General features: G+C 37.6%; 1 protein-coding gene across 1 annotated transcript in view; it reads left to right on the forward strand.

Moving 5' to 3' along the window:
* ADAMTS12 (ADAM metallopeptidase with thrombospondin type 1 motif 12) overlaps window positions 1–19224 on the forward strand; it is a 561778-nt gene that overhangs the window by 361974 nt on the left and 180580 nt on the right. Inside the window, exons 8-12 of the mRNA XM_044681474.1 lie at window positions 3576–3719; window positions 4498–4642; window positions 7262–7354; window positions 8690–8835; window positions 11923–12092. Coding sequence (XP_044537409.1) covers window positions 3576–3719; window positions 4498–4642; window positions 7262–7354; window positions 8690–8835; window positions 11923–12092 — 698 coding nt within the window. The remainder of the gene's footprint in view (window positions 1–3575; window positions 3720–4497; window positions 4643–7261; window positions 7355–8689; window positions 8836–11922; window positions 12093–19224) is intronic.

A 19224-nucleotide genomic window follows, 5' to 3' on the forward strand; every position in this document is an offset into this window, starting at 1 on the left:
CACATTTTTTAAGGTCTTCACCTTTTGTCTCAGAAAGGGTTAGGCAATTGGGATTAAGCAACTGACCGGGTCACACTGGTAGGGAATATCTGAGGCAGGATTTGAACACAGGTCCTCTTGCTTCTAGGATGGGAGCTCAAACCACTGTGCTGCCTAGCTGCCTCTCACAGTTTCTAATTTTTTTCTTCTAGAGTCCTTTTTCTTTTTAACATAGAAAGATTTTCTGAAGATAAGAAGTAAAAACTAAGGGGAAAGAAAAAAAACACTAAAGAAATCAGATCCATTAGGTGATGGAAAGATGGGTTTTTCAGCAGTCAATCCTCTTAAAGTCTTAGGCTAACACCAGGGACCTATTAGAGCAGGGCATGTTGTGGTTCTTGGGTATATGGCTTGGTGTGTGGAAGCAGACATTGTTAGAAAGATGGAAGTTTCTATAGTCTCTCAGGGAAATGCTGGTAGCTTAGAACTTTGACAAATTATTGAACAGATAAGCTCAGAGAGGAGTTGATGAATCAGAAAAGATTGAATTTTGAGCAGTCTGGGGAGGACCTGCTGAGATAAACCATTGCATCAAGCCACATTCTCCTCTGAAAGAGGTAATTATTGGGATGAGAGGTTTATAGATTAATTCTTTGGCTCTTTTGTGAGTACATGTCAGGTCGGAGTGAGGTGAAGGATCACATGTAAGTCGATACAACTTCTCATAAAAGGAATAGAAAAATGAAAGAAAAATCACTCACTCCCCCAAGACACTACTGAACATTTCAAGGTAGGAAGAACTGCTTATGTTTATCAGAAGCTTGGATGCAAAAGTAATTCAAGCTTACAGGCATGGCCACAGCCAGGAGTTTATATTCTCTTCATCCAAAGCAGTCTATTTAAATTTCTTCCAGATAACAGTGAAGCAGAGGCAAGACTGCCAGGAGGGAAATATCTCAGAGGCAAAATAGTGTCCTTCTAGGAGGCTGAGAGAGTCCAGCCCAAGTTTATCAGCAGATATCACTAAATAAATGTTCCTTCTCTACAGAATCTATTCCACTCATTTAAATAAAATTAATTCACTGATATGAAGCTTTGAGGCTTATAAAACAATTTTCTCCCATCATGCCTGTGAACAGAGGTGGTATGTTATAACCCTCATTTTAAGACAAGAAAACTGAGGTTCAAGACCTGAAGTAATTGTTGCAATGGACAAGCCAATGGATTTGGAGTAAGAGGACCCAGATTCTGCTCTATAAAGGCTTAGGCAAATCGCATTGTCTTTCTAGGACTTTTTCTTCAACTGTAAAATGAGAAGGCTATACTAGATAACTCTAACATCTCTTAGAACCCTAACTCTATTATCCCATGTTAAGTACCAAAGCCCAGATTCATTTTGTGTCGAGATGGTGCTTGAACCCACGCCTTCCAGACTCAGGAACCAGCTCTATATCCATCATGCTATACTTCCTATCTTGCTAGCAAGTTTTAATTAGACAGGAAATAGATGAAAAATAACTTGTTTAAACTGTGTATATAGTGAGATGCACTGTCCATTGAAATCAGCCATCAGGAAGCATATCTTGGATTAGTGGTAGACAGTAAACTGGATCCAGGATTGAATGGAAGCAAAGAAATGGGTCAAATTTCTTGGGGAATTGTGCAGTGATGGTGAGCAGGATCCTGGCATGAAAACTGTATAATCCGCTATTCCCCTTTATCCTTCCTCATACCCACTTACTCAGATTATTTACTATATTTTTTGATAACAAAACACATCTCTCTAGTATCAGTATTTATTTTCTCAGAAATAATAATATAGTGCTATGCCAGTTGCTTCACAAATATTATCTCATTTGATCCTCATAACAACACTGATATGTAGCTGCTATTATTATCTCCATTTTACAGTTAAGGAAACTTAAGTCGAAAGAAGTTAAATTACTTGTGCAAGGTCACAAAACTAGTGTCTGAACCTGAATATGATGTTCATTTTTCCTGACTCCAGATCCAATCATTCTATCTTCTTTGCCACTTTACCCTAAATCATAGAATATAAATTCAAAGAATTCAAACTTTGGTTAATGGAAAGACATGAAATGATGGGCAAAATGAACTGCAATAGACTCCCAAGAATGAAGTGTCTGTGTGTGTGTGTGTGTGTGTGTGTGTGTGAATGTGGAGGGGCACAAGAATTACCACCCAAGAAACATAGGATTATTTTGTTGTGGTGGTGGAGATGATAGTGATAGTGATGGTGGTGGTGGTGATGGTGATGATGGGGATAGTAGACTTGTGATGTCATTGGTATAGGGAACTCCTCGTAAAGAAACTCCCTTTACTAATACAGATGGCAATGGTTTGTAACTTAGAGTCTTAGAAAAGGGCCTCAAGCCTTGAGAGTTTAAGTAATTTATCTAAGGTTCCACAACCAGTATCTGTCAGAGATGGGAACTGAGTCTAGATCTTAGTGACTATAATCCACTATTTTACCTTGCTTCTGATGTTAATAATGATGATATTGGTAATGATATTGATGATGGTGGTGGTAATAACTGAAATCTATATAGCACTTCACATTCACTCTGCATACTTGCTCCTTACAAAACCCTATAGGAAGTACAGATATCATAGTTCCCATTTTGTCATTGTGGAAATGGAAACAACCATATTAAATGCTCTTCCTTTTGTTTCACAGCTAATAAGTATTAAAGGTAGCATTCAAATCTCTTTAAACTTATCTAATTATATTCAGCAAAGTCCAGTTCCAGCACTCTTTCCTCCAGTACTGCTTTTCCATTGCCATCTTTTTCTGATTGAAAAGGATGGGTCAGAGTCAGTTATGTAGTAAGAATAAGTAATATTGATGGACAACCAAAGTGCTTTGAGGGTGCCCATGAAATGATAGAAATCCTTGGGGGGAGATCTGTAACCTATTGGCAATTCCTCAGTGGAGCATTTATTGAAGGGCATGGACAAGAATTTCTTAGGATGAAAAGGAATGGATGGGTCACAATTTGTAACACTGGAGTATCCATATAACTAAGAGCATAGATTTACTGAGATAATAAAACACCGCTTCCCTATCACTATCAGCAGTAAGAACTCTCAAGAAACCTAAAGGAGAGTCACACGCTTTTTTTCAAAGATAGCAAATTTAAGCGAAGGAAGGGTTAAAAACCTGCATTCCTGTATTCAGGAGAACTGAGTGAGGGGAACCCAAGACCAGAAAGTATGTGATAGTTTGAATTAGCTGGGATAAGAAGGGGAGGGATTTGGGAGCGGCTGGCTAGGGTTGGGGTGGGACTATGAGTTAAATGAGCATGGAGCTTGGTTCACAGCTCCTGACCCTTGACATGGTTGGGGTATTCCCCAAATAAGAACAAAGACAAGAATCTCCTTCCCTTTTGCCCCTTCCCACCCTAAAAGAGGGAGACATTCTGTACTTTGCAGAAATCTGTTTTCCCCATTCCAACGTTAAATGATAATGCTTAACTTAGTATAGCAGGTGCACTTATCTTGGCCTAGAGAAAGGAATATTTCCTCTTTGGTTAATACAACTCTGCTTGTTCTTGTGCTGTGTACATTCTTTCTAGCTTTGGGATCCAGCATGATGGAAGAGAAAATGACTGTGAGCCTGTGGGAAGGCACCCCTACATCATGTCCCGTCAGCTCCAGTATGACCCCACTCCACTCACATGGTCCAAGTGTAGCAAGGATTATATCACCCGATTCCTTGAGTAAGTGATTTAAAGAGATTCTTCATTACCAAACAGTCAGTTCTGAGTTCCAGTCATCCAAGATGTTCCTTTATTTCTAGTAATTTCCCAAAGATGACGTATTTCTGGGAAACACCTCCTACTGATCTTAGCAGAGTCTTTGCTGAACAATCTGTCTAAGGGGAATCAGAGGGACCCTCCTTCATTGCTTTTCCTGCTTTCTAAACCAGATAAAACCAGTTCTGTACTCAGTTCTATGACTCTTATTAGTTATAATTCTCTAGCATTCATCTGGGTTTATTCCACAGTAATTATTATCCTGTATATGCCAGGCATGTATTGAGTGTTAGGACTATAAACAGAGTAGTCCTTGCCCTCAAGAGTTTATAGTTACTTGGAGGAAGCAATCTCTTTCTCCTTTCTGACATTGTCCCTGTCCCAGCTCTTTGTGGATCTGGAGCTATCCTTTTCCTCAGTTGTTCTCAATTGAAAATTAGTGGGAAGAACCCAAAGTGGGCAAGCCCAGGCACAATATTGTTTTAGTTTACAAAATTCTGCCACTGTAATCACAGAGTTGTTAGTAGCAGAGCAGCCCTGAGCTCAGTCTGGAGCACCCCTTGTAACTCTATGTTGTTGTTTGTGCTCTCTGAAAAATTATGGATGGCACTTAGTTTAAGGGTATGGAAAAAGGAGGGAACAGACTTTGTTTGGGATTGGAATATGCTCCTGCCAACTGAGGGAACTGGTGAGAATGAGTGTTGTCAGCGTTCATTTACTTGTGTTGAATGCTTATGTTCAGCCGAGGGTGGGGCTTCTGCCTGGATGATGTCCCCCAGAAGAAAGGTTTGAAGTCCAAGGTCATTGCTCCTGGAGTGATCTATGACATCCACCACCAGTGCCAGCTGCAGTATGGCCCCAATGCAACCTTCTGTCAAGAAGTCGAAGTAAGTGCTATCATATGTCTTTTGTATCCCTGGTACTGTACCAACCAGGTCCAAGTGGAAGCAGAGTTGCCAAGCCCAAGGCATGGCTAGCAAAGAGGATTGCAGATTGAAAATCAACTCGGATTAAGTTATCTGGCATCTTTGGATTTCTAGGTCATCATCCCTTCCACTACTCTGATATAAAAAGTGCTTTGTGATCTTTAAAGTGCCAATAAATGTTGTATATTATTTTGTGAAATGGGATAAGCATTTATATGGCACCTACTATGTGCAGCACTTTACTGTTATTATCTCATTTGACCTTCACAACAACACTGAGAGAAAGTAATGGTTATTATTTTACAGTTGAGGAAAGTGAGGCTGAGAGAGGTTAGGTGACAGCTAGTCAGTCAGATCTGAATTTGGGACTTCCTGACTTCAGACACAGCACTCATTCCACTCCATTACCTTGTCACCAGATGATGGTGGTGGTGGTGTTGATAATTCCACTAACACCTTGGAGTCTTTATAATCTTCTCTGGGTGTACCTGGAACAGGTTCACATACCTCTAAGTGCCTTGTACTCCTGGGATAAAAGGTACTGTATAGAATTAAGAAATAAGCAGCATTTATTAGAAACAAAGGGGAAAGGTTTCTTCAATGCAGCAGGGAAAAAAAGGAAAATGAACTCCATGAATAATGAAGAAAGATTCACATGGAGAAGTCCCTTGGGAAAAAGGTAAGATCCTCTTTGCTGAGCTGATCTCCAACCCACCTGGGAGGTGGTAGGTTTAAATGATGCCAACCTCACTTCTCTGTTCACATTCAAGGTTAAGTTGTTGTTTTTATTTTCCTTTTTGATTACTTTTATTTTCTTGAGGTTAAAAAGCAATGACTTTTTTCATTTCATCTTCATTTCCAATTATATTCATCCCCCTCTCTTACCTAACAAAGAGTAAAAAAAGAATGAGGGGAGAGATACAGTTCAGAAACACATCAGCCAAAGATGACGCTAATCAATAAAATGACCAAGGATTATATCATAGGCAAATTTCTGAATGCCTAGCCTCCCACCTTTATAAAAAAGAAAGGGAAGTAGATTTTCTTGTTTTTTTCTCAGGTTTTTCTTTAAGGTCAAGAATGATCATTATAATTACACAACATTCAGTTTTTGTTATTCTCATTTCAATTGCATGGCAGGTATATATCCATACATATCTATTATATGTATATATTTACATATAGAATATATAAGTATAGTATATTTAAATATTATAATTATATTCCATATCTATAATATAATTATATTCTAACAGGCTATATATGTAGAGAGAGAATTTTCTTGTTCTGCTTACTTAATTTTGCATCCATTTATAAATGTCTTCAGAGGTTTCTCCCTTTTTCCTATTTATGGTTCTTTCTTTTAATGAGATTTTCAATGGTGTGATAAAAAAAAATGAAATACACAGTAATCCTAAATTCCAAAAAAGAATAGTGGATCTTAAGTCAGGTGACCTAATTTTGAATCCTGTTTCTAGAACCTGGAAGGCACTCAGCTTCCCTGCCCTCAGTTTCTCCATATATAAAACAAGGAGATTGTACTAGATGGTCTCTATAGTTCCTTCATAATATAAATTTATGATCTTGGGTAAGTCCCTCTCTGAGCCTTTGTTTTCCCATATATAAAACGAAGGAATTCATGAGTCTTTTTATAGATGAAATATTTTATAAGTTCTGTCATGTCAGAACTTACATCTGTAATGCTTGCTGTGTGGAAATGGATGTGTTTACTGCATTTAATTGGAAAGCAAACTGAGATCCTGTAGATCATTCATACAAAGTTCTCGCAGTCCTCACACTCCCATTATACCGGCTAGCTGTAACTCATAAGGTAGTGAGGTCTTTCCATCTAGATAAATTCCATTTCCTTTACTGGGAAGGAGGTAAATATAATCACTTCACTTTTATTGATGGAGGAACATTGATACAGACCTACTAAAATAAATGTTGTATGAATGCAGAATGATAATTAGAACCCAGAGTTTCTGACTTACCCTCAGTGATCATAGTTACCAATTACAATATATCAAGAGCTGTTCATTGTCTCATCATACATTCAACAAAAATAGTCCTGGGTTTTTCGGGAAATATGGTTACATCTTCCAATTTTCCAAATACTAGACTCTAGGGGTCGGTCTTCCATTTAGTTCAAAGTGTATTTGAACTGAACTGGAATTAAAGTCAATAAAGTTAACATGCTATAGTGGAAACAGTAATGGATGTGGGAACAGAGAACCTAGGTTGAAATCCTGGTTATCACACTACCTGTATGATATTGATCAAGGAACAACCTGTCTGAGCCTCAGACTTCAAAGGTACCTTCCAGATCGAAATCTGTGATCCTAGGATCTACCTTGCAACCTTCCAAAGAATATTGAGACTATCCTGCCTCAGACATTTACTAGGTCTATGATGATGGGCAGTCACTTAACCTTAGAGAGCCTCTATTTCCTTATTTGTAAAGTGAGGATAATAATAATTTTTCTCTACTTCATAGAATGGTTGAGGGGAAAACACTTTGCAAATCTGTAGCGATTGTTGTCATTATTACTCATGTGTGGAACTTTCTTGGTTTTGCAGAACATTTGCCAGACATTGTGGTGCTCAGTGAAAGGTTCTTGTCGCTCAAAGCTGGATGCTGCTGCGGATGGGACAAGATGTGGAGAGAAAAAGGTGGTGTATCAGACTGACAGAAGGCTAGAATAACAGAGGGATCTGAGGTTGAAAGCAGAGGGCATGGGGAGAACAATCATTGTGCCCAGCTGAGGGCAGTCAAGGCAGAGCACCCAGAGTCAGGCATTTTCATTTCTGACAATCATCCCAGGTTTTACCTGTGGGAAGAGGCAATTAGAGAGAGAACAGTGCCCTGATGCCACATTTAACTGAGTGACCTCTGGCCAGGTGCTTTGTACATCTTTTATGGTTTAGCTTGCTATTCTAGGTGGGTGAGGGTGCTGCTGACAGTAGAATTTTCTGGGTTGATTATCCAAATACCTCATTTTTTTCTTTTTTTCATGTTTTTTTCCTAACTGGAGAATAAATTGAACAAATCAGTATGATTTTCCTTCTGAGGATACCTGATTGGGGCCATTACCTTCCCTCTTTGGCATCTGATCTGGTTACAGTGACTACGACATCTCTCTGCTTTGCTAGGCATTGCCCTCAGTGTGCTGGGAGTCAAAATACTGGATTCCAAAGCACTCCTTAAGGACTAGTTCTTTAGAAACTTCTGTTTAGCCTATAGTATTTACTAGGGGCATAAATGAGTCCTAATGTTCAGAGAGAAGGGTAGCTTCTTTTTTCAGTTTTGGAGTAAAATGGCCCAAGAAACTCTTCAGACATCAGGGTCATGGAGAGGAAAATATGACAAGCAGACAAAACCTGCCAGTATCTCCAAGAAATGTGGGCATAGCTAAGAAACAAGATACATTTGTTTTCCCTTCATCTCTGCCTTCTCTTTTTTATTTCCCCAAACTGATAGCTAGCTTGAAATATGTGGAGAGTTGGCATGTGGGAGAGGAAATTGACTTATTTGTTGTTGCTCCAGAGGGTAAAATTAAAAACAGTGGGTTGAAATAACAGGAAGGCATTTGTTATTTATTAAAAGAAAGAATTGTTCAAATGCTACCTCAGACAGTAGAGAGCTGCTCATGACTAGAAGTGTCAGTTAAAGGTGATAACTTGTCAGGGGTATTATAGAGAAGATGGCTGCATTATGTGGGGAGTTGGACTAGATGATATCTAAGAACCCCTTTCAACTCTAATATTCTGTGATTAATGAAGGTCCAGACTTTCATAGGAGACATTATTTTGCCTTTATTTTTCTGGTTCTGTTCTGAATTATTTGCCTAAAAAAATTGTTGGCAAAGGTAGGATGCTGAGTTTGAATCTCCCTGCTGGGAAGATATCTTTGCAGTTCCCTGAGTCCTAAGCTGATATTGCTATGAGGTTGCTAACTTTGTGACCTATCTTTATCCTGCTTCTTTCTTCACCTTTCTGATTCCTCAGTGGTGTATGGCTGGCAAATGCATCACCGTAGGAAAGAAACCGGAGAGTATCCCTGGAGGTTGGGGCCGCTGGTCACCCTGGTCACACTGCTCAAGGACCTGTGGGGCTGGAGCTCAGAGTGCAGAGAGACTCTGCAACAACCCTGAGTAAGTCGGCCTACTCATTTTTTTTGTCCCTTTAGATTTGAAAACGTGATGGGCATAATCCTTATAATTCCAAACTTTCTGACAACCTCCCCGTCCTTTACTTGTTCTCCTCATCCTTAATCAAAGGAGGAGCAAAAAAAGTGTCAAAAGACATTAAAATCCCATTAGGCTCTGCATTTGATCAATATTAGGCTTGCTTCCTAATATTTTGAGGGTATTTTTTTGTAGCTTGAACAAACGGGCCAGTTCTCATTTTATGTCTAAATTTGGGATTGGGGATATTTTTCATGTCCAGATTTCCAATTAGAATGCTTCTGAGTAGCTCTATTCATTTAGGGGCAAAAAATAACCTCAGAACCCATGGATGCAGAATTAACCTTCACAAGAAACATTTCTGCCTGATTCATTCTATCAAGGAAGATTTGTTATGGACACCTGTGATGCATTCTGGGGTGACTGCTGAAATATATAATGATGTAAATTAACTCTGAGGATTGTTTAATGCCCTGATTCTGTTTTCCAAATTACATTTCACAGAATCCTTGAATTTCATGGAAACCTTGTTTAGGGCAAGTGGGTAGGGAGGAATTAGTGAGGTGTTTTAACTAATGAAAGTTTTAAGTGTCATGACAAAATGACTGATTTTAAAATAATTCCATGTTTATCTGATACTAGATCTAAATCCTTCATTTTTCTAGCTTCAAATGATACTATGAACCCTACTATTAGTCCCTTTTGTTCCCAGGAGCAACCAAGAACTACACCAGGAGGCAGCGAGGAGGCTCAGTGGATAGAGAGCCAGCCTTAAAAACAGGGTCTAGTTCTGGGTTCAGATCTGGCCTCAAACACTTCCCAGCTGTGTGACCTTGGACAAGTCATTTAGCCCCTATTGCCAAGCCCTAACTGCTCTTCTGCCTTGTAGGGGTTTAAAAAAAATTACACCAGAAAAATCATAGAATATGCTGCCACTCACAGTCAGCACATACTATATATAACCTCAAAAAGAAAAAGCATGAAAATTAAAGATAAATTTTAGTATAGCTACCCCCATCCCAAATGTTATCACCCTATTAACTTATTATTAGTTGATTAATATAAAAAAACTTAAATCTTTAATAAGAGAGAACATGGCTTAGCATATAAAAGGCTGGTCCTGAAGTCAGGAAGTACTGCATCTGACATAGTGAGGTCCTTTAAACACTGGAATTTCCCTTTTCTGATAAAATCCCAGGCCAATATGCAATTTTTAAAATTATGATTATTTCATGATGATGATGACTCAGATAATGATGATCTTTTTCTCTTAGAAGCCCATGGATAGATTTCAGAGTCTATGAACTCATATGGGGGAAAATATATATCTTTATTTCAATAGAATTTGGTTTCCTTTTTAACCCTATGTATTTTAATTTTTTGTATTTAAAAATATCATTCTGTTATCAGTTTATTGGTTTCATAATACTTCCAAAGGGGTCAATAGCTCATAAGAAAGGTAAACTCTAGCATTTCACAATGGTATGAGGTAACTCTGATTTCTTGAAGGTTATACCAGTATGACACAAATCCAGGCATGTCCTTCCAACTTGGAAAACCTCTGAATATTGGTCCAACAATGACTTCTAGGTCTGTTGTCCAAATTCTTACCTCTATAAATCCAAAGGTTAGCCATCAGAGAATGAATACGTTTTAATTTTTTTTTCTATCCAGAAGCACATGAAGAACAAATGTTGACAGGTAAGAAGACTGTTTTGACAAAGCATTCTCATAATGGAATCATGATTTTTAGGAATTATAGATAGAACAATGGAGATAGTCAGTGAACTTGGAGTCAGAAAGACTCTAAATCCTTCCTTGGTCACTTACCAGCTGTGTGACTCTGGGCAAGTCAGTAAACTTTTCTTCCAGCTTCCTCAGAAGAAAAATGAGGATAATACTAGTAGCATCTGTATTAGCAAGTTGTTGGGAGGATCAAATGAGAAAATATCATTAATGTTATTAGCTTTTTCTCTCCCCTTTTCCCCCCTTCCCTGACATGGTCCATTGGCTTTGGTTGTTATTATTGTTGAGTCATTTTAGTCCTTTCTAATTCTTCATGATCCTATATAAGGTTTTCTTGACAGAGATTTGTTCGCCATTTCCTTCTCTATCTCCTTTTATAGATGAGGAAAATGAGACAAACAGGGTTAAGTGACTTGTCCAGTCTCACACAACTAGTAAATATCTGAGGCTAGATCCAACCTCAAGAAGAAGAACCTAACTGACTCCAGAGCCAGCACTCTCTCCACTGCATAATCTAGATGCCTACTGGCTACAAATTGGTATTGAGTTTCTTATCCCAATGAGATCATAAGTCTGGGTAGATATGGGTGTGGATGAAAGAGACAGAGAGAGACAGAGAGACAGAGACAGAGACAGAGAGACAGACAGAGAGAGAGAGACAGAGAGAGATAGAGAGAGAGAGAGAGAGAGAGAGAGAGAGAGAGAGAGAGAGAGAGAGAGAGAAACAGAGAGAAACAGAGAAACAGAGAGAAACAGAGAAACAGAGAGAGACAGAAAGAGTGCTGAGTATTGATGGAGATTCTGTAGATATCACCATAAATACAGATGAATATAGACATAGATGATAATAGTGTGGATGGAGATAAATTTCCTTTACCAATATTGGTAGTGGAATGCCCTCTACCTAAGAAGATTGGCAACTCTTCCAAAACTGGGTCATATGGTCCCTATGTCAAAGGAAGCTTCTTGGGCTTAGTTGTCCTAACTTTCAGGCAGTCCTTCTATTCTATCCTGCTTCTGAGTTATTCTGCTCTATACTACTACTACTACTACTACTACTACTACTACTACTACTACTACTACTACTACTACTACTACTACTACGTACTGAAGTACTGAAAATGTGCTGGGAGGAATGGGCCATTTGATGATGTATAGGGTTAGGAAAACTTCAGAAAAGAGGCGAATTTTGAAGGCAGAGAGGGACATGATTTTGGCAGATATTTCATAGTGAACGTTTCCAAAAAATGTGTCTTCTGGGGAAAGGAGTCCTTAGGAAATTTTGAAAGTGCTTTGTTTCATTGCCAGGCCCAAGTTTGGTGGGAAGTATTGCACTGGAGAAAGGAAGCGCTATCGCCTGTGCAACATCCATCCCTGTCGTGCAGATGTGCCAACGTTTCGGCAGATGCAGTGTAGTGAATTTGACACAGTTCCCTACAAAAATGAGTTCTACCATTGGTTTCCAGTTTTTAACTCAGGTAAGGCATGATGGAAGTTAGCACAGGCCAGTTCCTGTGCTTCTGCCATCAATCACCAAAACAGAGTTCATTGTCAAATTGTTTGTGGCACCCTAACTAGGCATATTAAACAAAGAAAAGTATAGTCCTCTGGGAGTTTATGAATTGAAACAGGTAACCATGACATGGGTAAATCAATCAGTAGTTATTTATCAAGTGTCTTGTCCACACGATGCCTACAATGTTCTGAGGCATATTGTGAGGGAGTTACAACATGTAAGATCCAGTCCCTTACCCTCCAGGAGCTTTACACACACACACACACACACACACACACACACACACACACACACAATATGTTCCTACAAAGGGTAGATTTCACAGCTGACATTCCTCATGACTGGAGTGCCCACCATTTGCCCAAGAGGCCATCACTGGTAATATACTTAACCCCATAGCTGTCAAATGATACAGTAATACAGAATCATTGGTTACTATTCTTTGATCCAGGTTATTAAACAATTTTGAATCTATTTAAATGCATTTTCATCTAGCCTGCATCTTTCTAGATCTTCAACAAGAATAAAAGGAGATACTTTTTATCAAAGTCTTTAATAAAATCTGTGACTACAGCATTTCTCTGATCTACCAGTTTATTAACATTTCAATGATGAAAGGGGGCAAGTTGGGGCCAAACTGTGGATGACCTTAAATTGCTAAACTAAAGAGTTTGTACTTTTCCCTAATAAATAAAGTCACTGAAAATTTTTGACCAGTGAAGTTATTTGGTCAGGCTCATCTTTAAGAAGATGATTTTGGCACTAGTGTGGAGGATGACTGAGAAAGAAAATGGAAGAGGGAAAAAATAGGAAGCTATTGTATTAGTTTAACTAAAAGTTAGTGAGGCTTGAGCTAGGGTGGTGGCTGCATGAGCAGAGAGCAGGGGGTAGATAAATGAGATATTATGGATTCAGAACTGACTGAGGATTACTCTAAGATTATTACTTTCCTTGACTAGGCCAATGAGAGTGCCCTTAAAAAAAAGAGAGGCATTTAAAGGAGATAAGATTAGGATTTACACTTTTAAATCCATAAATGGAAGTAAAGTAATAGAAATATTGGACTGATAAACATTCCCAGTGATAAAAATGCTTTACACGGTGTATGTGTAGTTGGAATTCTTTTTTGTAAATGGGTTGAATTAGATGAAAAATTAATTCATGTTTAATTCTAAAATTCTGGGATTATAATTCACATAATTCTTTTAATTAAATAAAAATATGGAAGTGGAAAATGCTTCTCTTTTTAGATGAAGAACAGGCTGCATTATCCTCTTTTTTCTCTGCAAGCTTTTTGTACCTATTAGGCAGGACTGAAACTGTATTTAAATATAAGGGAATTAATACAAACACTCTATTGTCAATTCACTTTGTGCTTGTACTAAACCACCCTCCAGTATCCCCTTGGACTCTATATGTTCTTCTCATTTTCCATTGAATCACTGTTTGATCTAGGGCAAGTTACTTTGTCTCCATGGACCTCATTTATAAAATGAAGGCACTGAATGCTTTGAATGATCTTTAGGGCCCTGAGTGCTGAGATTCTGTAACTTTATAATTCAGCTACTGATGGCTTCCTAGATTATCTGAGTAGCTGCTCTATGTGAGGCTTTTTTATGAGCACAATTTATTCTCCCCACCCCCATCTTCCAGACTGCTTCCCATCCTGGTCACATACACAGAAAAAGAAAAGAGGATGTATTTAAAACATATTGTCCTGAATTAACTAGTCCATCCTCATTTCTCACTACCATTGCTTTTCTTTAGAAGCTTCTCAGGGACTAAAATAAATGAGATCATAGTTCTAGATAAGATTGGATGGGACCATCCAATTCAACACCCTCATTTTGCAGAAGAGGAAAGTCAATCTCAGAACACTGAAATGAATTGACTTAGGTCACACAGCAATTGGCAGAGTATACTATTTATTGAATCAAAATGTTATTATTGGCTCTGGGTAAGTGACTGTTCATTAGTGCTTCGTTGATCCCTTGACTGGTCATTGAAGAAGAAGCAAATCTTATTAGCTATTACTGAAAGAAATTTGTTCTCTCCTCCATCCTGTTAGGAAATGACTGGCATCTGTACTTAGTGCTATGAGTTTCCTGGAATTTTCCTCTCCATAGAAATGCATTTTTCCCCCTTTAACAATGTACCTCATTTGCCAGCATTTATACAAATGACTTTTATCATCTGCTGCTTACCATTCAGGCCGTCTGGTGCTTGTTGCCATTGACCTTTCCAAGAAAGATTAAATTTAGAGCCATTGCAATGAGGTTAGGGTCATATCCTCATAGACTATCAAAAATTGGCCAAGTAGAATAGGAAGGTAGAGGAAATAGGAGTAATGCTGTGTATTAGTATAAAAGGAAAGATTCCTTTAGGGAGAAGTTCATTTAGGAACTTCAGGAATCCCTGAGTTTTACAAAGGGGTTCTGTTCTTTAGGAATCCCAGACCTTTGGAGATCACAGAAATCACAGTATTGGATCAGATTTTGGAGAGTATTCAGTTGTGGGAATATATTGAGACCTCCTCTGTTCTCACTTCTGGCTTTCTATTACAAGATGTCAGAGGATTATTTCAGTCTTAAAGTCTTTGGCCCAGCACCTGGGCAAGAAAATCTTAAATCTTTTTTAACTATCAAATTTTGAAACAAGGCCTTACATTAAAGTCTTTCTCCCCCTTATCAAAAGTCTAACTGCTTTCCTTAAGGAAAATGGGTAAAAATTCAAAGAGGAGATTCTGTTTTCCTTAACTGATAGAACTAGAACTTTGACTAGATAGGGGCTAGTGGCCTTTGAGTAATCCAATTAAGATGAGTATATATTATCTTTCCTGATGCCTTGAGAAGATTTCAGTAATGATCAGAGGAAGAGAACAAAGAAGAATTTGATTACTTCAGTTAATGGAGTACTCAAGTGTTGAGTTCACCTTTGACCAGGTGGAAAGGAGACTTTCTTAGAGCCCAGCATTTCAACTGATGGTCCAGGGAGATTGTGAACCTGAATGGAAAACGAATTGGATCTTTATATTCACTCAACACTAACTGAGATTTAGAATTTCCTTCCATTATGAATGTTGTTTTTGTTCTTCCTTCATTTCCAAAGAGGACCAGTGAGATTACTGGGAAATAACTTGTACATGAATTGGATTTGAGTGATGCAGAGTTGCACAAAAATCATCAGCTTATATTATATAAATCATAGTAGCATTATCAGTACCTTGATCTTGTCCCTAATAGATATTTTCATATCATATTACAGTTGTTACAGATATATCAAAATATCATTTGGGTTCATTTGCTACTTCAAAATTACTATAGCTATTAAACCTGATATATATCATATATATATATGTATATATATATATATGCATTTTTTTGTTGTTGTTGTTGTTTCAGTCATATCTGAGACTTCATGAACCCACTTGGAGTTTTCTTGAAAAAAGTACTAGAGTGGGTTGCCATTTCTAATTCCAGTTTATTTTACAGATGAAGAAAATGAGGCAAACAGGGTTAAATGACTTACCTGAGGTCACATAGCTAAGTGTCTGAGGTCAAATTTGAGCTCATAAAGATGAATCTTCCTGACTCTAAGCCTGGTTCTCTATCATGACCTCTACATTACCTAACCCCCTCCTTCAGTGCTAGTCTTCTTACTATGATAAAATGCTCATTTCTTTCTTCCTACTCCTCTAACAAGACACTGATCTCTTGGCTCAGGGAATTTTCTCTGGCTATCCTCAATGCCTGAAATATTTTGCCTCCTCACATCCACTTTCTGGCTTTCTTCACATCCCAGCTAAAATCCCACCTTCTACAGAAAACCATTCCTGATGCTACTTAATTCTAGCTCTACCTAGCTACCCAGATATGTACATATATGTGTACTTATATATGGGATTATCTCTCTATAAGAAGACAATCTCTTATAAACATTTAAAGAAAGAGAACCCATAATGAGAGACAGAGAAAGAGAGAAGGAGGGAGGGAGGGGAAAAGAAGGAAGAAAAAAGGAAAGGAAGAAGGAAGAAGCAGAGGAAGAGAGAAGGAGGCAAGGAGGAGTCTCTTACATAATTACAGACCCTCTATAAATATTTTAAAGACTTCTTCTAGTTCTTAGGTTTTTTCACAACTCTCAACACATTCTGTGCTTTAGCTACCCCCACACAACTTTCATCACAGTCCCTTCTATTTGTCATTGATCATGTTCTTCTTCTATTTTTTTGTATGCATCCTTTTAAAAATCTGAGCTCCCCAGAGAGCTCTCTTCCTTTATCACTGTATTATTACAGGTTTTAAGCTAAAGGGGTCCTTAGAATTTGTTCAGTTTAGGGGTTTTGAACCTGGACTTTTTAAACAATGATCTCATTTTTTCCTAACATTTGAATAGATATATTTCAACACACTTGGCTTCTTTTATAATCCTTTATTTTTTATTGTATGAATTTAAAAGCTTTATTCTGAATGGAGTACCATAGACTTCACCAGTCTGCCAAATGGATTGCTGACACCAAAATGGTTAAGAACCTCAAAGTCCAAGCTAATACTTCATTTTATACATGAAGAAATGGAGGCCTGGGAAGATCAAATGTCTATCCCAACATATAATTATCTCAAATTGTCCTTAAACCATTTATTCCTTATGAGTTATGATATTTTATCAGAATTTCATATTTCATTGTCTCCCATCCTTTTTGAGCTGTCACTTCTTTTTTAAATCTTTGACTGTCATACCATGCTTGAATTTTTTATTTTTTCTGAATATGTGAATTGATGTTTGCTGCTCTAAAGTCTAGGGAATATAGCTAGGCATGCCCAGAAGGGGTTATTCCTTTGTTCCTGTGAATTTGAAGATGGGATGATGACTTTCTTATCAAATTTCCTGTCATTTCCACTTCATCAATAACAGTAGTTCAAAAGTTGTAATTTAATAACAAATGAACTTGCAAAACAGAGGCAAACAAGTTATGAACACTAGCAATAGGACCTGACAGAAAAATTGAATGACCCTGAGTTTGTCAGAATCTATAGCTGTATATAAATTTGACATTAGGAGTAATTGGCTATGACAACAGAAAATCCATCATACTAACAATGGCCATTCAAAATCAAGACAATTACTTACCTCTATTTCTTCCAGTGCTCTTAGTTTTAGAGGTCAGAGTAGAAAAGCACATCATGTTTCAGTGATGTATATATGCATATACACACATACACACACACACACACACACACACACACAGCTCTCTACTCTCTGATGTGTATGTGAAGAGTAGTGTGATATGTCTATAAGAACATCTAGATTATGGAGGGAGGTCTTGAGGATTTTTGTATTTTAGTTTAAAATACAAAAGCTATTGAAGATTTTGGAGCTAGGAAGTAGCATGGTCAGATCTGTTCCTTATAAAGATTATTTTGGCATTGTTTTGAAGATCAATTGGAGATGGGAGTGGCTGGAATCAAGAAGAACAATTAAGAGACCAGTTATATCAAACTGGAAAGGAAGACTAGGCTTTATACTAGGAAGGATTTTGAATGCCAGTCTTTGAACTTTATCATGTAGGCAATGGGGAACAATTGAAAATGGCTTTTGAGAGAAGTAGCATGATCAGAGTAGTGAGTTTGGAAGATGTACTTGGTAGCAGTATAAGATGAATTTGATTGAGAAAACACTGAAGCAAGGGAACTAGTTAGGGCAGTATTATGACTATTTAAGTGAGATTATAAGAGGAGGGATTAGGGAATAGACAAGATGGGATGGCTATAAGAAACAGTTTACAAAATTCAAACATGAATTTTGAATGCATATGCTTTCTTAAACTTTTCCTCTAACTTGGAAGATATGCCATTGCAATGTCAGTGTGTTCCAGATTGAATTATAAGAACCAGCAGGGGAGGAGGAAGGGAAGAAGCATTAATATAATACCCAGGATGTGCCAAACACTGTATTGAGCACTTTATAAATATAATTTCTTTTGTTCCTCACAGCATCCCTTCAATGTAAATGCTTCAGTTATCCCTGTTTGACAGCTATACAGCAGTATATTTCTCATCACCAATTTGCATGTATAAATGAAAGAAACTTTAAACTTATTCAGAATGAAAATATTTGGCCTGCCATCAAAGCATTGCACAGAAAATTTTCAAAAATAAAGGGTTAAATCTATAATTTGAGAGTGTAACTTTATAAATTATTTGCTTGCAAATTTATACATTTTGTACTCTTGTGTTAAAAAATTAACGTCAGCAGTGTGTCAGAGTAAATAGAGAACCCAATTTGGAGTCAAAAAGACCTGGATTCATGTTCCACCTCTTACATATACTACCTGTGTGATTCTGGGCATATCACTTATCCTGGGCAAGTCGTTTATGACCTCTGCATGTTTTAGGCTGGTGTCTAAAACTAGGAGGTGCAGATCTATATTGGGAGTGGAAGTTAGACTGTTTTTCTATGACTGCTGATAGCTTTGATTTCATCTTTTGAAAGCTACTTGTTCATTCCTTTGTCTATTTATCAATTGAGGAATGGCTCTTATTTTTATGAATTTGACTCCATTTCCTCTACACTGGAAAAAATGAGGCCTTTACCAAAGATCATAAAATCCCCCACCCAAGTACCTATTTTCCTTCTAATTTTGGCTGCATTCATTTTGCTTATGTAAACCTTTTCATTTCAAGTGATCAAAATTATCTACTTTACCTCTTTTATCCTCTTTATCTTTTTTTTGGTCATAAACTTTTTCCTTATCTATAGATCATAAAGGTGAAATTTTCCATGCTCCCCTAATTTACTTATGATAAATCATTTATTCATTTTGACCTTTTGTTGGTTAGAGGCATGAGATAGTGATTTATGCCTAGCTTCTGCCAAACTGATTTCCAGTTTCCCTAACCATTTTTGCCAGTGAATTCTTACCCCAGGTGTTTGGATATTTGGGTTTATCTGACACTAGACTACAATACTCATTTATACTGTGTATTGTATACTTAATCTTTCCTTCTGATCTACTACACTATTTCTTAGTACCAGATTGCTTTCATGATTATAAGTTTATAATATAGCTTGAAATCTGATGAAAAAAAGAATTTATG

The sequence above is a fragment of the Gracilinanus agilis genome, chromosome 1 (assembly GCF_016433145.1).
Source record: "Gracilinanus agilis isolate LMUSP501 chromosome 1, AgileGrace, whole genome shotgun sequence".
In the NCBI taxonomy this organism is placed as follows: Eukaryota; Metazoa; Chordata; class Mammalia; order Didelphimorphia; family Didelphidae; genus Gracilinanus; species Gracilinanus agilis.